Here is an 18,415-nt window from a genome sequence, read left to right on the forward strand (position 1 = left end):
TGGTATTCATGACTAGGGGTGCGACCGCCGACAACATATTTAAAATAATTTTGTCACCCATTACTTCCGCCGCTGCTGCATCGACGAGGAAGTCTGATGCTAATGCTGTTTTGACTTCCGGTCAATTGGGTGCTTCCGGCACAGCACGATGCGTTAGGTGTGCTAGGCCCCATCGGCTTGCATTGTTGTTGGGGTAGGGTGATGCAACGCACACTTGCAAAATACAGTAAGTGTAAAAGGAGCCTTAAAGGGAACCTAAACTGAGAGGGATACGGATGTTTCATTTTAAATAATACCAGTTGCCTGGCAGTCCTGCTGATTTATTTTGCAGCAGTAGTGGCTGAATCACACACCTGAAACAAGCATGCAGCTAATCCAGTCTGACTTCAGTCAGAGCACCTGATCTGCATGCTTGTTGATTGGCTGTGGCCAAAAGTATTAGAGACACAGGATCAGCAGGAGAGTCAGGCAACTGGTATTATTTTAAAAGAAAGAATCCATATCTGATTTTCCAATTGGAAGACATACCTGTAGAAAATGGCCACAGTACAGTATTTGTATGCTGAATACAGAGGCTTTTTATTTTTATGGTGGTTCTAGACACACATAGCAAGAACAAGAGGAATATTTTTACTCAAAATAATATTGTGATTTTAGTAACGCTGTCTTGTGCCCAGTTGATTCATGGAGAGAGAGATTTCATTCATTGATTTGCTGTGGATTCTTTTCAGCATTTCTGTACAGGAAACAAGCTGTGTGTTTGGGAAACAAGTCCCCTCTGCATTACATTTATTTTGTATAACTTAATTTATTTCTGGAAAGGTTTAGAACACTTTACAAATAAATCTACGACTGCTAGATGAAAGAAATATGGTTTTCTTATTATTAATTAGTTATGCAAATATGTAAATTTTCTATTGGTGGCTTTTAAATGTTTAAGAAAGATTCAGGGGTAGTTTTTCTTCTTCACGTCTCTTGCTTTCTCCCTGCACTACCTCTCGCCTTCCTCACATGTTCCGCTGTGACAGTCACCCTGGCCATCTCACTGATATTTAATATCTCAGGTTTTGCAAGTTGCTCACGTGACACGCTATATATATCTATATATCTATATACCTGTGCTTGCACGGTAACCCAGCTCCCTCTGCACGACCCCCTCCAAGACACACAGACGTGCAGGGCAGAACTTTCTCACGGAGGCCCCAAAAAATGTCTTGAGAGTGGAGGGTAGCGAAAAGAAAAAACATTAGCACAGAGCAGAGTGACAGACTTGGAAGACGCTTGTAGACGACACACGTGAAGGGCAAAAGACTTAAATGAAGGTCTCTGCAGAGCAAGGAGAGAGGCAGTTCAACAAAAAGAGGCAGCTACTAAATTGTGGCGAGGGGGTTTGGGGCAGAGAAGAGTTGCACGACTGGCAGAAGACAGTCAACGAGAGACAGATGGTGGGAGACTGACAATCTTACTCCAAGTGACTATCTACAGAGCGACAGCTTGCCCAGGCTATGGAGGCACCCAAAGAGCCACAGAAGGATGGTCAAAAATCCGGCTGGTGGGGAGACGACCCTCAATACCAGTATATGCAGCTTCGAGACACCTCTACCTATGGAATACCCAGCCAGACGTCTCCTCCAGGACAGGAGACAGCAGAAGAACAAAGACCAGCACAAGACAAGGTACAGGGCAGGTTAGGACATGGGTTTTATGAGAGAGGCTGGTGTAGCCAAGAGCTACTGGCCCCTAATCAATTCAAGGGCCCGTATGCAATTTTTTTTTTTCACCCACGTTATCTCCAAGAAGACAATTTTCATATTCTCTTTAAAATATCTTTTGAGCATTTTACAATTGAAAAAGTACCCAAAACTTGGTTAAAAATTACTATCAAAATTATTTTGTGTTTGTTCTTGCTTGCTGGTGGTTTAAAAGGCATTTTATAACGAGGTGTACAAATATCACCTAGGACTAGAGAAAAGTCTGGAGAAAGAATGAATTGCATATGGGTTACTGTTCCTCCGAAGTTTTCTCTTAGGAGATATTGGCTTCAATTCACTAAGCGTATCTCCTGTCTTTAATAACGTTTCTAGAGTTCTCCTGTCTTTAATAACGTTTCTAGAGTGATCACCATGGTGATGAGGCATGTAGTATTCAGGAAACATTTTACCTCAGGCAAGCCTAAAGTTAACTCTTCAATCCTTAAATAACTCCAGAATTCTAAAGCTAAAGACAGGGGCCCATATGCAATTACATTTTTCTCCTCAGTTTTCTTTTAGTAGATAATTTTTCATCTGCTGTTTAAAATAACTTCCCTTAGTGCTTTTCAACTGAAAAAGTACCAAAAGTTAGGTGAAAAAGTGGTGACACAATTATTTAGAGTTTTTTATTTCTTTCTGGTGGCTTATAATGCATTTTATTGACAAGTTTAAAAATATAACCTAGGAGAAAACGCAGGAGGAAAACTTAATTGCATATGGGCCTGGCTGTGGACATGTACTGTGCCAAAATTATTTTAAGTGTTTCCTTGCTTGCTAGTGGTTGAAAAGTAATTTTATTGACTAGTTTGAAAATATCTCCAAGGAGAAAACTCTCCTAGTGAATTGCATATGGGTCCTTATCCATAAAAATCTTGGTTAAATAATTGAAATAATAAATTAATAAAATAATTTTTACAGTACCTTTTTTAGCTACCCTTTGGTACTTTTTCCAATTGCAGAGGTTATTTTCAATGGGAGATGAAAACTTATATCCTAGGAGAAAACTTTGGAGGAAAAGTAAATTGAATTGAAAAGTAAATTGTCTTTTTTTTGCAACTGGTTTTACTTTACCAGTGTTGCATTTTTCTTTTACATACGAGACTGATTATAGCTGAACTTGTGAACTAAGAATTTACGATACCTCTGGGTCAATCCTAATCCCAGGTCTGTGAGCAGGGAGTAAACAAGGATCCTTATCTTAGCTAACAACCTATAACCCCATGTAGATGGTCTGTTTGAATTAAGGCATCTTAATGACATGTATTTATGCTTGAAAAAATATCTGTTTTCCCTTTTGATGTTGCATGTATATAAGCTGTCTGTACCACCAGTCTGCAAACTAACAGGATATAAGCCAGACGAAGCCTGCAAGGCCGAAAGCTTGCTTATTTTTATTCATTTTTAGTTAGCGAATAAATGGTATCATCCTGATTTAAAACTTCATACTTCTATTACTATCTTTTTTATTTATTGTTTACTATTAAGTACATGTGAAATATGGCAAATAAATAATGTATTTATTCATCTATTTTAGCACTACTTTTTTTGTCGCGTCACCTGCTTGCTTGGCATGTAACATTCTATGAGCAGGAAAGGGTCTCAGTTTACTACTGCTGTAATCTCTAGCAATACAAAATCCTTAGGCTAGGTTCACAGTGGTCAGTTGCATAACATACAAGTTATACAAGTTATAATGAGTGTGAACTGCAATGGAAATTAGACGCAGACATTAACACAAAGCCAGCATGCAGTGACTTAGAATAACATGGTCAGTTACAACACAGTACTATGAACAGGCCCATAGAACTGTATCGGCAGTGAGTTGACATATAGGCTAGGTTCACACTGCTCAGTTCTACAATTCTATGGGCCTGTTCACAGTAATGGATTATTCTAACTGGCAGCGTGCAGGCTTTGCATTAAAGTCTATGTCCAGTCTCCATTGCAGTTCTCACACATTTTAACACGTGCAACTTGTGCATGACGTCACGCAGAGCACTCCGGGCTGCAGGCGCACGATCAAGGACGCATGGCCACCGGGAAAGCATCTGCGCAGTAATGCGTAAAATGACAAATGCGGAAATGACCCCAATGGCCTTTTTGCTGGGGACAGTTCGGGCCATCTCTACTGACCACTGTGCATCCAGTCTCAAAATTATTCTGCAACACAACTGAGCACTTTGAACTAGGCCTGAGGCTAGTTACACATATATTGCGGTGCGACCATCCTGCGCTAGGATAGCCCGGGGCAGGAGGATCGCACCACACTAATGGCCACTCCTTGGGCTTTGCTGGGTGATTTGCTGGAGCTTTGCTGAGCCGGGCAATTTGCTGGGGCTTCACTGGGGTGGGTGATTACTTGGTGCTTTGCTGGGCTGGGGGCTTTACTAGGCTTTGCTGAGCTGGGAGCTTTGCTTGGCTGTACACTTTGCTGTGCTGGGGCCCGGAGGCTTTGCTCTGCTGGGGGATTTGCTAGGCTGAGGGGTTTGCTTTGCTGAGAGGGGCCCCAGGGCTTTGCTTTTCTGGGCTGGGGACTTTGTTTTGCTGGGTTGAGGGCCCAGGGTGTTTGCTTTACTGGGACCAGGGGCTTTGCATTGCTAGGCTCCGGTGGCTCTGCTTTGCTGGGGCTTTGCATGGGCTGGGCTCCTTCCAGTGTGGACATGGAGAGCAGCTGCAGACCTTTCTCTCTCATTAGTAGAAGCCGGTCACTAGGGAAACACAGGAGGAAGACAGAGGTCTGTGGCTGTGCGCTCCACGTCCATGCTGGAATCCAGGGATAGGTAAGCCGGTGTTGGTAATTGCGGGGGGGGGGGGGGGAAGAGGGAGTGAAGGGCGGGTGGAGTCTGCTCCATCTGAGGCCAGAAGAGTGCGAGCCTGGGTGGGAGGCTCACGTGGCACTCTGTCCATAATTGATCCGGGGCACCATGGCAGGCCCGGGCCGAGGCATAGGTTGGAGAGGCTCCAGCCTCAGGGCGCAGTGTAGGAGGGGGCGCACAATTCATTCAGCTGTCATTCCCAATTGTGTTTGAAGCAGAAAGAAATAAGAAAAGGAGATACAGGACAGTGACTGCAAGCCAGATAACTAGATATTAAGGTGTTGGGGAGGTTGTGGGCCCTGTGGCCCTCTTAGTCTAATAGCAATCAGTGTGTGACGGCTGGGGTGGGAGTGATGGAGGGGCGCACTTTGCTGTCTCAGCCTTGGGTGCTGAAGGACCTTGTCCCGCCTCTGCACCATGGCAACAGTTTCATGGGCGGTGCCCCAGATCAAACGCCCTAGCGACGCCGATGGAAACCTGTATCAAGTCTTAACTGTGAGCAGCAACACCTGATTACTGCTGCTTGGCCAGCAGGTGGATTTCCCCAGTTTTTCCACTTCCCAGTCCGACACTGTCTCCAATCCTCGCGTGCGCACCCCACCGCTATGGAATAATCTATCATACATTGTTGCAGTGCCATCGACTCCCATGCCAATGCCTGCCGCATGTTAATTGGACCAATCAATTTAAACCTGTGTGGGACTTGATTGGTCCATTTTCAAGCTGCATATATTTGCATAAAAATGTACATACATTTGCATAAACTCAGAAGTATTTGCATATAATTGATCATCCCTAGTCATTATTTTCATCTGTCCAGCCCTTTTAACCTCCTTAGCGGTAACCCCGTGTGTGACACGGGGTAAGCCGCCGGAGGGTGCCGCTCAGGCCCTGCTGGGCCGATTTAAATAATTTTTTTTTTGCTGGACGCAGCTAGCACTTTGCTAGCTGCGCCAGCACCCCGATCGCCGCCGCCGCGCGCCAGATCGCCGCTATCCGGTGCGGCGCGCGGCCCCCCCCCAGACCCCTGCGCTGCCTGGCCAATCAGTGCCAGGCAGCGCCAAGGGGTGGATCGGGTCTCCCAATGACGTCCCGACGTCGCTGACGTCGGTGACATCATCCCGCCCCGTCGCCATGGCAACGGGGGAAGCCCTCCAGGAAATCCCGTTCTTTGAACGGGATTTCCTGATCGCCTATCGCCGGAGGCGATCGGCGGGGCTGGGGGGATGCCGCTGAGCAGCGGCTATCATGTAGCGAGCCCTGGGCTCGCTACATGATTTTAAAAAAAAAAAATTAAAAAAAAACTGCTGCGCTGCCCCCTGGCGGTATTTTTCATACCGCCAAGGGGGTTAAAGGACAACTTAAGTGAGTAAGATATGGAGGCTGCCATCATTCTTTCCTGTTAAACAATACCAGTTGCCTGGCTGCCATGCTGATCTAATTGGCTGTAGTAGTGTCTGAATAACACCAGAAACAAGCATGCAGCTAATCTTGTCAGATGTCATTGGGTGCAACTAGAGGGGAGCAGCCAATGTGATTGCAGGTGGGCCCAGAGCTGTAAGGGGGCCCCAAGTACTACGTCACTCCCTCTGATAAAGGGGCCATCCTTCAGGTCAGGTGATTTTGTGGCTACGCTTGTTATGGGTGTGAAGACTATGATGGCCACACTTGTTTTATGACCCTTGTGAGATGGGCCCCCAGGCTGTGAGGGTCACAGAGGGTAAGCAAGGGAAAGGGTTTGAACATTGGGGGGCCCAGTCAGAAACACCTGCACCCTAATTTATAGTTACACCCCTGTCAGAAACATCTGATCTGCTGCATGCTTGTTCAGGGTCTATGGCTAAAAGTATTAAGGTACCCACAACACTACGATGTTTTCCGGTCAAAACACAGCAGATTCGTTCACTGTGATCGAATCTGCTGTGCAAACGTTTACACAAATGTTGACCGATCGACCGATTTCCACCCGAAGTCGATCGATTCAGTCGATCGCCGGCGGGTCGGGAGTGCGTCGTTAGCGGTGTCCGACACGGTGACAACCAACAAAGCAATACATCACCTGTCCGCCAGCGTGAGTCCACGGTCCCTGCAGTCTCTCACTACTTCCGGCATCTTCTCCATCTTCACTTCCTGTCCCGTCCTGTGAGAAGTCGAAGTTCAAACAGTAGAGGGCGTGCTGCTGTTTGAACTTCCGCTTGTCACAGGACGGGACAGGATGTGAAGGGGAGACGGAGGAAGATGCTGGAAGAAGGGACAGCACGGACCCGGGGACTTGTGCCGGCGGACAGGTGATGTATTGCTGCTGGCCGGGGGAGCAGGGGCGGCGAGGCAGGGTGGCAACGGCAGTTCCATAAGCTGTGAATTGATTTCATGCTGAAATCGATTCAAAATCTGTGTGCAGTGTATGGGCAGCCATTAGATCCCTCTCTTATCAGATTCGATCAGAGAGGGATCTACTGTATATGTTGGTCGATCTGGTGGCAATCCACCAGTGTATGTCAGCCTTTAGAGGCAGAGGATCAGCAGGATAGCCAGGCAACTGGTATTGCTTGAAAGTAAATAAATATGGCAGCCTCCATAGCCCTCTCGTTTAAAGGATAGAACACTTGAGTAGCAGTTTATGTCTGTGTTTGCAGAACATTAAGATAACCTTAAAAAAAGTACAAAGTTAATCAACACATTAATAGCATTTCCCGTTTAATAAGCAAAAAGTTGCCAGGGTGCAACTCATTAGCATAACCATGGTTGTCTGATTGTCTACTGATTAGTGTGGCTCACAAAATTTGCTGATTAAGAAAATTGTATTTCAACCAGAACCAGAAATCCGTAGGGTCAAAATGGGAAATTTGCATGTGGCTAGTCAGATGTGAGAAGTCCTAATTAATGAACTAATTACTTTGAGAAATTAACCTGCTGTGGTCAATTAATTGGCAATTCCCAAATTTGATTACCGTTTGCAGATTTGGGATCTCACCCGTGCAGATTTGTAATCCCTGTAATGCTGAAATTGTACTTTTTTTTGAGTAACAGTAATTAACAGTGAAAATTGCACCACAGTCCTGCTAACCAGATCATTAGGATCATTATTGTTATGAAATGTTTTGCCGCATAGTTTACACCACATTTAGTCCCATCTCATTTAGTCCCATCATCTATCTGGTAGTAGTGCAGCTCTTTGGTCCTTCCTCCAGAAGATTGCCTAGTTTGCCTATGCCCAAAAGCAGCCCTGAGTTATACAACAACATCCATATACTTTAAATAAAATAGACACTAATCTGGGGAAGCAGGACATTTGTGCCAGTAATCTGGCTGCCCCATTCGTGCCCACTGAAAATATTGGTAAGAGTGTGAAATTGGGGAAGCTGCAATTGAAAATGTGGCTACACATAACACGTGCTTGTGTCCCGGGCCCAATTGCATACAGCCCCAGCGTCAGCTATTTATCTGGCAGATTTCACACTCCCACCACATTTTCATTGTTGGGCGTCTATGGGGTGCCCAATATTTTTCTTTTGGGGGGGGGGGGCTGGACGGTTAAGGTTAGGCTTCCATGGGGATGGTTTTAAAGAGGAACTCCAGTGAAAATAATGTATTAAAACAGTGCTTCATTTTTACAATAATCATGTATAAATGATTTAGTCAGTGTTTGCCCATTGTAAAATCTTTCCTCTCCCTGATTTACATTCTGACATTTATCACATGGTGACATTTTTCTGTCCTGTTTCTCCCACATAAATTCCTTTGCTGCATTTTGCACACATGATCAGGTATAACAGATAAGATGAATCACAGGAAAATGTGCCTCTAAAGGTGGCCATACACTGGTCGATTTGCCATCAGATCCGACCAACAGATAGATCCCTCTCTGATCGAATCTGATCAGAGAGGGATCGTATGGCTGCCTTTACTGCAAATAGATTGTGAATCGATTTCACTATGAAAACGATTCACAATCTGTGGAGCTGCCGCGCCCCCCGCGCATACATTACCTGATCCGGCTGGCGCGAGTCCCCCGGTCTCCGCTGTCTTCTCCGCGCTCGGCTCCATGGCTATAGCTTCACTTTACTTCCTGCCGGGGGAAGTTTAAACAGTAGAGGGCGCTCTACTGTTTAAACTTCCTGTCGGGACAGGAAGAAGTGAGGCCTGCCGGAGCTCAGTGGAGGAGGAACAGCGAGGAGAGCGGGGACACGCGCAGGCGGAGCAGGTAATGTATTGCCAATAGCGTCGGTCATTCGAACGCCGCTATCGACGCTCTCCCGTGCCGCCGACGATCGATTGCGATCTTCCACACAGACGGAGTGACAAAATCAATCGATTTCGGATAGAAATCTATCGTTCGGTCAGCGTTTGCGCAACAATTTCACAGCAGATTCGATCATAGTGATCGAATCTGCTGTATATCGGCGGGAAAATCATTAAGCGTATGGGCCCCTTAACTTTGTATTCCTGTTGTATACCTGGTATTGGTATTCTGTCGATGGAATGGATGTGTTTACAGGTCTCACACTTTTTTTGTTGGCAGGGGAATGTTCCAATGTGTTCTGGCCTATTCAAGGCACTCCTGACAATCATCTGTTTAAGATTGGGTGGCTGTCGATATGCCAGGACGGGAGGCTCTGGGAATATCGTTCACAGTCTCTTGTGTGAAGCAAGGCAGGTTCTTCTGCAATCTTCCTTAAGATTTCCAGGTGTGGGTTTTAGGTACTCCAGGTGCTGAGTATCATGGCCGGCCTTTGACCTGAGCGACTGGAGCGGTCACTCAGGGCGCCGGCTTCCAGGGGGGCGCACATGCATTCATCTACCTTGTCTGGACTGGCCATGGCCGCATATCTACCTGGCTGCAGGCTCCGGATCTGTCTGTGGCTGCTGCAAGTGGTAGCTCCGCCTCTGCCCACTGGTACCAATGGGGGTGAAGACTCCAGGAACCTGCTGCTGCCTCTTGCGGAGTGTGTGTGAGCCGTGTGTGCCAGCAGTACAGCCCCTCGCTCCCAGCAATGTCTGATTGGATGGCTGCTTCAGAGGGTTGTATGCAGTCAGCTCCAGCACTGTGCACTTCAAATCAGAGACTTGTTACTCCTGACTCCTGGTCATCTTTTGGCCCCAGCTACACAGCAGACAATCAGAAACGTAGGGTTCCCCAACTGTCTCCCGGTTGGGGAACTGTGTGTGTGTGTGTATGGGGGGGAAGGGGGGCTATAAATGCTGAAGGGGGATCTGCCTATACACACTAAAGGGGATCTGTCTGTGTACACTAAAAGGGGGGGAGAATCTGACTATATGCAGTAAAGGGGATCTGAGTATATACTCTAATGGGGGAATCTACCTTTACATACTAAATAGGGGATCTGCCTATGTACACTAAAGGGGGAAGCGATCTGCCTATATACACTAAAAGGGGGGGGGGGGAGGGTTCGGCCTATATACACTAAAGATGTCGGGGATCTGACTAGATGCTTGGAAGGGGGGGGATTAATGATTTTTTTTTTCATATTTATTCAAATTCCAATGACTGTTAAAATGACTTTAGAGCATGTTATCATAAACATGTAAGACTGTTTTTTGCTGTTACTCTTTATTCTTGCTAAAACAAAAGTGAGTGGCTCATGTGCAATTCACTTTTTCTCCTGAGTTTTCTCCTAGGAGATATTTTCAGAACTTGTCATAAAATGCTTTTAAACCACCAGCAAGAAAGAAAAAAAACAAGAATTTTGTTAGCACTTTTCACCAACTTTTAGGTAATTTTTCAATTGTAAAATGCTGAAAAGTTACAGTTCAGGATTTTAAAGAGACTCTGTAACATCAAAAAGATCCCCTGGGGGGTACTCACCTCGGGTGGGGGAAGCCTCCGGATCCTAATGAGGCTTCCGACGCCGTCCTCTGTCCCACGGGGGTCTCGCTGCAGCCCTCCGAACAGCGTACGTTAAAAAAGGGCGCGGGGAGAAAAGGGCGCAGGGTTTTAAACGATAAGTATGAATAACGTTTACAAAAAATTGTGCTATATTTCGTTTAAAAATAATGTTTTATAAAGTTATAAATCATTAAATAATGTGTATGAAATCGGCAATTGTAAAAACGTTAAAGGAGTACTATCGATTGAAACGACTTTTTTTTTGTAATACTCTATATTAGTGTACACATTACCACTAGTGCTAAGGGCACTTTATTTATTCACCCAGGTCTCTCTCTTGCTATCCCTGCTTAAAAATTCATTTCTCACACAGCTCATAGTAGTTTGGGTCACCCTGAGCTGCTTGGTTACTCTGTCACACAGCTCACAAATATATGTCACTGTGTCACTCACAGCATGCAGCAGACATGAGGAGAAATAGGCTGATCTGAGGTGGTAACAGGTAACTAAATGAGCTGGAATATTGCTGGAATATAACTAGCTATACCACGAGTCTGTGTTTACACTCAGACTGGCTGCCTGCTTGAGGCATTCACTCCAGGCTGCATCCACTTTACAAGCTGCTGAGAGGGGCAGACCACTGTCTACAATTAGCATTATTAGTATCTTTATCAGTAAAGAGAAGCAAAGATAATAAACACACATTGCTAGAATCTTTAACCCCTTACCACCATATCAACAAGATTCTTTCAGCAAGGTGATAATTAAACTATAAACTGAGGAGTTGATAGCATCTCCCCTTTGCAGAGACATGGTCTAGCCCTCTGGGAGCTCAGTATTAGATACATTTTGTATCCAACACTGACGCCAAAACTGACGGAGGATTTTACAGCTGAGAGGAACAGCTGTGTGAGGAATCAAATTGCTCCTAGTAATTGCCCTAATGTGTGCTACAACATACAGCATTTAAAAATAAATGCATACATCGATAGTATTCCTTTAATCTTCCCTGTTTAAAAAGTGAAATTTATAATAACGTTTTATAAAACATTAATAAGAATGTTACTAAAGCTATACCTAACCCTACTCTCACACAGAACCCTCCCTGTACCTATCCCTAACCCCTAGACCCCCCTGGTGGTGCCTAAACCTAAGACCCCCCTGGTGGTGCCTAAACCTAAGACCCTCCTGGTGGTGCCTAAACCTAAGACCCCCCTGGTGGTGCCTAAACCTAAGACCCCCCTGGTGATGCCTAAACCTAAGACACCCCTGGTGATGCCTAAACCTAAGACCCCCCTGGTGGTGCCTAAACCTAAGACCCTCCTGGTGGTGCCTAAACCTAAGACCCCCCTGGTGGTGCCTAAACTTAAGACCCCCCTGGTGGTGCCTAAACCTAAGCCCCTTCTGGTGGTGCCTAAACCTAAGACCCCCTGTGAAAAGCATTAATAACGTTTTAAAAAATATTGTGCGGTTTTTCGTTTAAAAATAATGTTTTAAAAAAGAAAAATTTTAAAATTTTTCGTTTAAAAATAATGTTTTAAAAATATTGTACTGTTTTTCATTTAAAAATAATGTGTAAAAAATTATAAATCATTAAATAATGTGTAATCATGAGAAGCAGTTATAAAACATTAAAAGTCTCCGGGCGCCGCTTTTAAAACGTTATTTTTCTCCGGCGCCCTTTTTTCCTGTTGGGCGCCCATTAAACGATATTTATTATGGGAGTGAATGGCGGTGCCCTTTTTGTCCACCTGCCTCATGCGCCCAAATTTCCTGCTTCCCTCCGAACAGCCGGCGACAGACCCGACTGTCAGTTCAATATTTACCTTTGCAGGCTCCAGCGGGGGCGCTGTGGCTGCTCTCGGCTCCGAACTACACGGAAATACCCGATCTCAGTCGGGTCCGCTCTACTGCGCAGGCGCCGGAAACTTGCGCCTGCGCAGTAGAGCAGACCCGACGGCGATCGGGTATTTCCGTGTAGTTCGGAGCCGACAGCCGTCAGAGCGCCTGCGCAGGAGCCAGGAAGGTAAATATTGACGTCATCTTTCTCGGAGGGCTGCAGCGAGACCCCTGAGGGACGGAGGACGGCGTGGGAAGCCTCATTAGGATCCGGAGGCTTCCCCCACCCGAGGTGAGTACCCCCCAGGGGATATTTTGACGTTACAGATCCTCTTTAAAGCGAAGATGAGTCCAACAGGAGAAAGGCGCTATACAAATACTGCAATTATTATTATTATTAAAATTATCTACTAGGAGATATCCCAGGAGAAAAGGTGAATTGCATATGGATCTGTGTGTGTGTGTGCGCGCATGCGTGAAAAAGATGAAGGGGGGGGGGCACCAAAATCTGGTTTCGCTCAGGGCGCTGTGAAACTTAAGGCCGGCCCTGCTGAGTATTAGGGATGTTGTTAGCTTTCTTGATTTGGGCTTCAGCCATTAGAGGATTGTATCCCTGTTTATTTAATACATTTGTCAGCATCCATATCCCTCTCACTTCAGGTTCCCGTTATGCTGGGCATACACGGGTCAATGGGCCCTTATCAGTCGAGCCGCTGATGGCTCGATTGATAATTTCTGACGTGTTCGATCACGAGGCTGATCGATTCCGCGCTCGATCCCCGCGGGCGGACATTAGAAGACAAAGGAAAGGAAGATAAGAAATGCCCGCAGGGATGAGCGGGAATCGATCTGGGTGCCCGCGGGGACGAGCAGGGACGCGACGGGAGTCGATCCGGTGGCTAATCGAGCCACCGGGTCGACTCGTGTATGCCTAGCATTACAGTGGACCTGAACTCTTACACAAGACAGAAGGAAAACATAGATAAATGCACCGTTTGTATTTTTAGATAGTTTAGCCTGTCTGATTCCCCCGATCTCTGTCTAATCACGAGTTGTAATTTGATCCCTCAGCTGATAAGCTCATTGGAAAGCACAGAATGTTAACAATATGTCTGCTTCCATGAAAGCAGGAAGTAAACAAACTGCAGATTGATTGCACGATTTGTATTTGCTGTAACACATTTTTTTTTTGCTCTAACGATTATTATGCTGTTGGTTATCTTTTAGGGCTCGTTTCCACTAGTGCGGCGTGCGTCTCGTAGACGCACGCCGGCACTGAGCGGGTGGGCGGGATCGCAGGCGGATCCCATGAGCCGTGCCATGCACGGCTATGGGATTCGCAGCCAACGCCGCGAATTCTGCAGGGGGTTCCGGCCGAATCGCTCCCGCAAGCGATTCGGCCGCGGCGCTGGTATCTCCTATGGCAGAGTTTCCCCGTGCGATTCATGTGCGGGGAAACTCTGCGGAATCGCGGCGGAAACCGCGACAGTGGAAACGGGCCCTTAGAGCAAAGAAGAGTTCAGGTCGGCATTAAAAAATAAAATCACTTTGGATGCAGTGTTCCAAAATATGAGGTGCATTTTGGAAAGCTGACCAGTCTACAGAGCCAGAGATAATATTAGCAAATCATTTTCTGAGATCATTCGCCTAGGCCAGAGACTTTCCTGGAAATCAAGCAGACTTGATGCAGCCTTCACCTGCCCCCCCCCCCCCCCCCCTGCTGTACTGAGTCAGCGTTAGGACCCGTATGGGAATAGGATTGCTCCCTCAGGGGTGCAGAATGATGTGCTCAGTGATCTTTCTGCAGGACTGCTTCTGGTTCCAGCTCAGTGCTAGTTATGGGGGCAGGAGAACGCCAACGGACCGAGGCCGTGTCCAGAGATCCTGGAGTGAGCAAGACACAGCTATTTATAGAGGCCTGCGGGTCCATGAGACATTTTCAGAGGGCAAGAAGGGTTCACAGGCAAGAGTCGGAGTCAGGAATATTACTGGCTGCGTGGAAAGGAGCAGACAATGTTATTGGGAAAATTGATACAGGCGACAGACATGCCAGAGGCTAATTATGCCATCATAGATTGTACTTATTGACTAGTATTTGTGTAGAGGATGAGCTGTACCCAGTATAAAGATTTCCAGCGTGATGAAGTAGATGTACAGTAAATCAAAATTTACATAACTTAACACAATACATTTTCTTTTGCAGAGTTGCTTGTGTGTAACAGAGTTCAGATCAAGATCGACTCTGACTTGTCATGGGTATGGGTAGTACTTGCTGCATAGGGGTTTGTTTTAGTGTGGTATTGCTGCTTTTTCATCTGTGGGGTAATGTTTTGTGCAATTTATGTGTGAGGTGAAGTTTTCTACATTTCATGTGTGGCGTTATGATTTCTGCATTTCATGTGTGGAACCCTCAGCTAGACTGGCTTCTGGCAGCCCACCTATGTGGAACATGGAATGAACAGCTTGTTGCCAACATTCTTTTCTATGAATTTGGTGCATGCTCACCAAGCTACATAGGATGCTATGTGGCTGGTAACAAATAACAACACAGTGTACTGTAACTACATAAGAAGCACTTCCGTGTGACAATGAGGCTTCCAATCCATAGTCCACATAGATGGGCAGCCTGTATGAGATGAGTCAGGGACATTTCAAGCTGCATAGCAAGATATCACCAGGAAGTATAACTAAAAAAAATGGGAATTGGGGGTGTGGCTTGTGTTGAGGGGTGGAGTTTATGGCATCGGAACCTCTGTCCCTACAAGCTCCTAAGGTGTAAATCTGGCCCTGGTCATGATCATGTGCTAAAGAAAAAAGTGACCGCAGCCAATCAGATCCTTAGAAATCCATCTATGTGAATTACGCTACACAATGGCAATTCAGTTGATAAAGTAAATACTTCTCATAAATAAATGATCAAATAGTGTAATTTTTATTTGGATGATTGCATTAATTTAAAAGGACACAAATCAAAGACACCTAGATTTGGAGTACAGTCCCTCTCTGGGAACCAAATATTTCCATCCCTCTTTCCTCCACAGATAACCCCAGTTACCCTCCATTTAAGTCAGGGCCATGGGGGAGGGGCCTCCATCCAATTCAAGGGCTCCCTCTAGAGCAGGTCTTGGCTCTTGTGGCCACACTCTGTCCAGCTTGTAATAAAGCATTTGCCCTTCCCACACACTCCATAATGTCTTTATTGCAAGATTAAATACCGTAAATGAGCAATAGGACATTTCTTATTGCAGGCGAGTTGGGTGATGAGAGGTACACGTGGCTTTCATAAACACACTGAAGGGTGTGGAAAGGGTTAAATGCTTTATCACACACTAAATAGGAAAGTGATAAAACTGCTCTGCTGTACTTACAGGGCTGGCCACAGAAGGGTTAATCTTTTAGCCGGAAAGGGAGGAGGTGGGCGGAGTCAGGTGAAAGTTCCACCCTTGAGGAGGTGGAGGTAATATTATAGGAGGGGTTATGGGAAGCCTTATTCTGAGGGCTCCCAGGTATTCCAGATAAATAATGGACAGAGTGCATCCAAACGTACTGAGAACTCTCTGGAGATATAAGACACTCCGGACTATGAGACACACCTAGGTTTAGAGGGCCTAAAGTAGGGAAAAAATATACTAAACCCGATGTGTCCATGGTCCAGGAGGGTCTTGTAGATGTTCTCCCCCATTTATTATGTTTTCCTCTGTCCTCCATGTGTCCCTAATTGTCCCCCATGAGTCCAATTCTGTCCCCCATGTGTGCCCTTCTGTCCCCATGTCTCCTCCTCTCCCCCCCCCCCCCCGTGTTCTCCTCCCGTCCCCCTGCATGACACGAGCAGCAGAAGCCGGCACTAAGGGAGCAGTGAGGGAGAGGTGGATTAGGTGAGCCTTGCTACCGCTGCGTTCATTTATTCAGGGTGAGCGGAGGGGAACACTAGGGGAGTGGAGGAGACATGGGGACAATACAGGGAGTCCCCAACATTGCAGAGGGTCGGCGGTTCATAGTTACACACGGCACAGAGGATCAATACTGGGCAGGGGCTGGCTGTGATTGGGGAACAGGAGTCGTTAATGTCTTTACTTGGGGATGGGACCAGGAAGGGTTAATAGCTGCAGTACTTTATGCATTACAGATTTTAACCCTTCCTGGTCTGGCCTTAACGTTCCTTGTCCGACTTATACTTGATTCAGCCCAAGTTCTTAACCTTATGGAAATGGAATGAATCTTTGTTAGTTGCCAACAGCTCCAGGCTGGAGATATTCACTGAACATATCACTTGTTTTACTGCATGCTCTAATCTTTGTAAATTCACTTTCATTGAGATATTTACCTCACATGTCTGTAATTTACCTCATTAGTTTCCCATGCTGTAACAACGTTAGTGAATTGACATTTCACTAAATGTCATCAGTAAAATCAGCTGTTCTCTGCATTACCGCATACCATAAGGCTTTGTGAATCAGTGCAACAGTGTGAACTATACATAAAGGTCTGTAGGTGGTTCAGATCTGGGCAAGGACACTATCTGCATGGAGATTGTATGTTCCACCCATGTTTGTGTGGGTTTCCTTTGTGCACTCTGGTTTCCTCCCACAATACAAAGACATACAAATAATTGCACCCCCACCCCCAATAAAAAAAAACAAAAAAACTGCACTGCTTTTGACTTCAGGCGGCAGAACTCGTTGTGCTGTAAATTATTGGAATGCTTTGAAGTCTCTCTGCTAGCTGAGGCTATAGAAACAGAAAGCAGAAGTCCTCTGCTATTTAATAAAAATGTACCTGTTAAAAAAGAAGTCCTTTGCTATTGTCTCACACTGCCCCCTAGTTACAAGTGGCCATAAATACACATTACAGCAGTACTAATTAGTAGCAAGGAAATGTAACAAATAAATAAAAAACTGCACTTGCAAGCCTCTAAATACATAGGCTGCTAAACGGTTAATGACATGACCATGGACACTGTGGAAAAGTGCTGCAGAAGATGTCAGCACTATATAAATACACAAATATAAGATGTGACTTAAAAGCAGAAGTGCTCAGTGATTTCCTAAAAACTCTCACCATGTATAAAGAGAAGTGTGATTGTTTGCTGTAGATTATTGAGCTTTGATCATTGTCAGGTCACTTCTGCAGCCTCTGCTAAGCAGGACATCTCAGATCTGTGAGTAGAGAAATGACAGCGCTGGCTAGATAACAGGAACATGAGTGCTGGGAGGACACCTGGGATCGGCATGCCAAGCTAAGGAACAGCTGCTGCTCTCTGCTGGGTCTGCCCAGGATAAGTGCCCAGATCACTGCAGAGATCAGGGGGATTTTAGCGGTTAATGAATTAGGACACAGAAAAGCGCAGTGATCAGTGGTAATCCACAGCAAACAGATTTCACCCTTTATCAGTAAAAGGTCTGAACATCAACTGATAATAATCACCATGTCCTCTTGCCACGGCATAGTGTGAAATGGCTCAGGGATTGAACAGAGTATGACAAATAAATAACTTAATGAAAAATTATAAATACATTCTTCAAAAATAGCTCTGCCCCTGTAGCTTAGGCCCTCATGTACAGAAGCTTATAAATGGTAAAGTACTGTCATAGTATAATCATCATATGCTTTATGATCACTACAACTTCAGTTAAGTATTAAAGAGCATCCAAGCTGAAGCTCGGGTACAAAATTAGATCCTTAGCTAAAGAGACGTGGTCTCCGTGGTACTGCGCATGCCTGAGCGGGCTCGCTCGGCTAGTCGGCTACTGCGCGGCCACGCTATAGGAAAAAGAGCTGCGTGGCCCCAATGGGGAGGGGGGCTGCGCTCAGCAGCGGGGGATCACTGCGTAGAGAGGGAAGCCTCAATAGAATCCTGAGGCTTCCCTCTCTTAAAGAGACTCCGTAACAAAAATTGCATCCTGTTTTTTATCATCCTACAAGTTCCAGAAGCTATTCTAATGTGTTCTGGCTTACTGCAGCACTTTGTACTATCACAGTCTCTGTAATAAATCAATGTATCTTTCCCTTGTCAGACTTGTCAGCCTGTGTCTGGAAGGCTGCCAAGTTCTTCAGTGTTGTGGTTCTGCTATGCACTCCCCCCTCAGGGGGGAAAGAAACACACAAATGATCTCTTGAGATTCAAAAGGAATGCTGTATACAGCCTGCTTGTGTATGGATGT

General features: G+C 45.7%; 1 protein-coding gene across 1 annotated transcript in view; it reads left to right on the forward strand.

The window, feature by feature from the left end:
• The first annotated feature begins 1,106 nt into the window (after positions 1-1,106).
• The window catches only part of CLCN1 (chloride voltage-gated channel 1), a 166,465-nt gene continuing 149,156 nt past the window's right edge, over positions 1,107-18,415 (forward strand). Inside the window, exon 1 of the mRNA XM_068255086.1 lies at positions 1,107-1,676. Within this exon, the coding sequence (XP_068111187.1) occupies positions 1,506-1,676 (171 nt within the window). The 5' untranslated portion in view covers positions 1,107-1,505. The remainder of the gene's footprint in view (positions 1,677-18,415) is intronic.

Source organism: Hyperolius riggenbachi, chromosome 10, assembly GCF_040937935.1.
Source record: "Hyperolius riggenbachi isolate aHypRig1 chromosome 10, aHypRig1.pri, whole genome shotgun sequence".
Taxonomy (NCBI): domain Eukaryota; kingdom Metazoa; phylum Chordata; class Amphibia; order Anura; family Hyperoliidae; genus Hyperolius; species Hyperolius riggenbachi.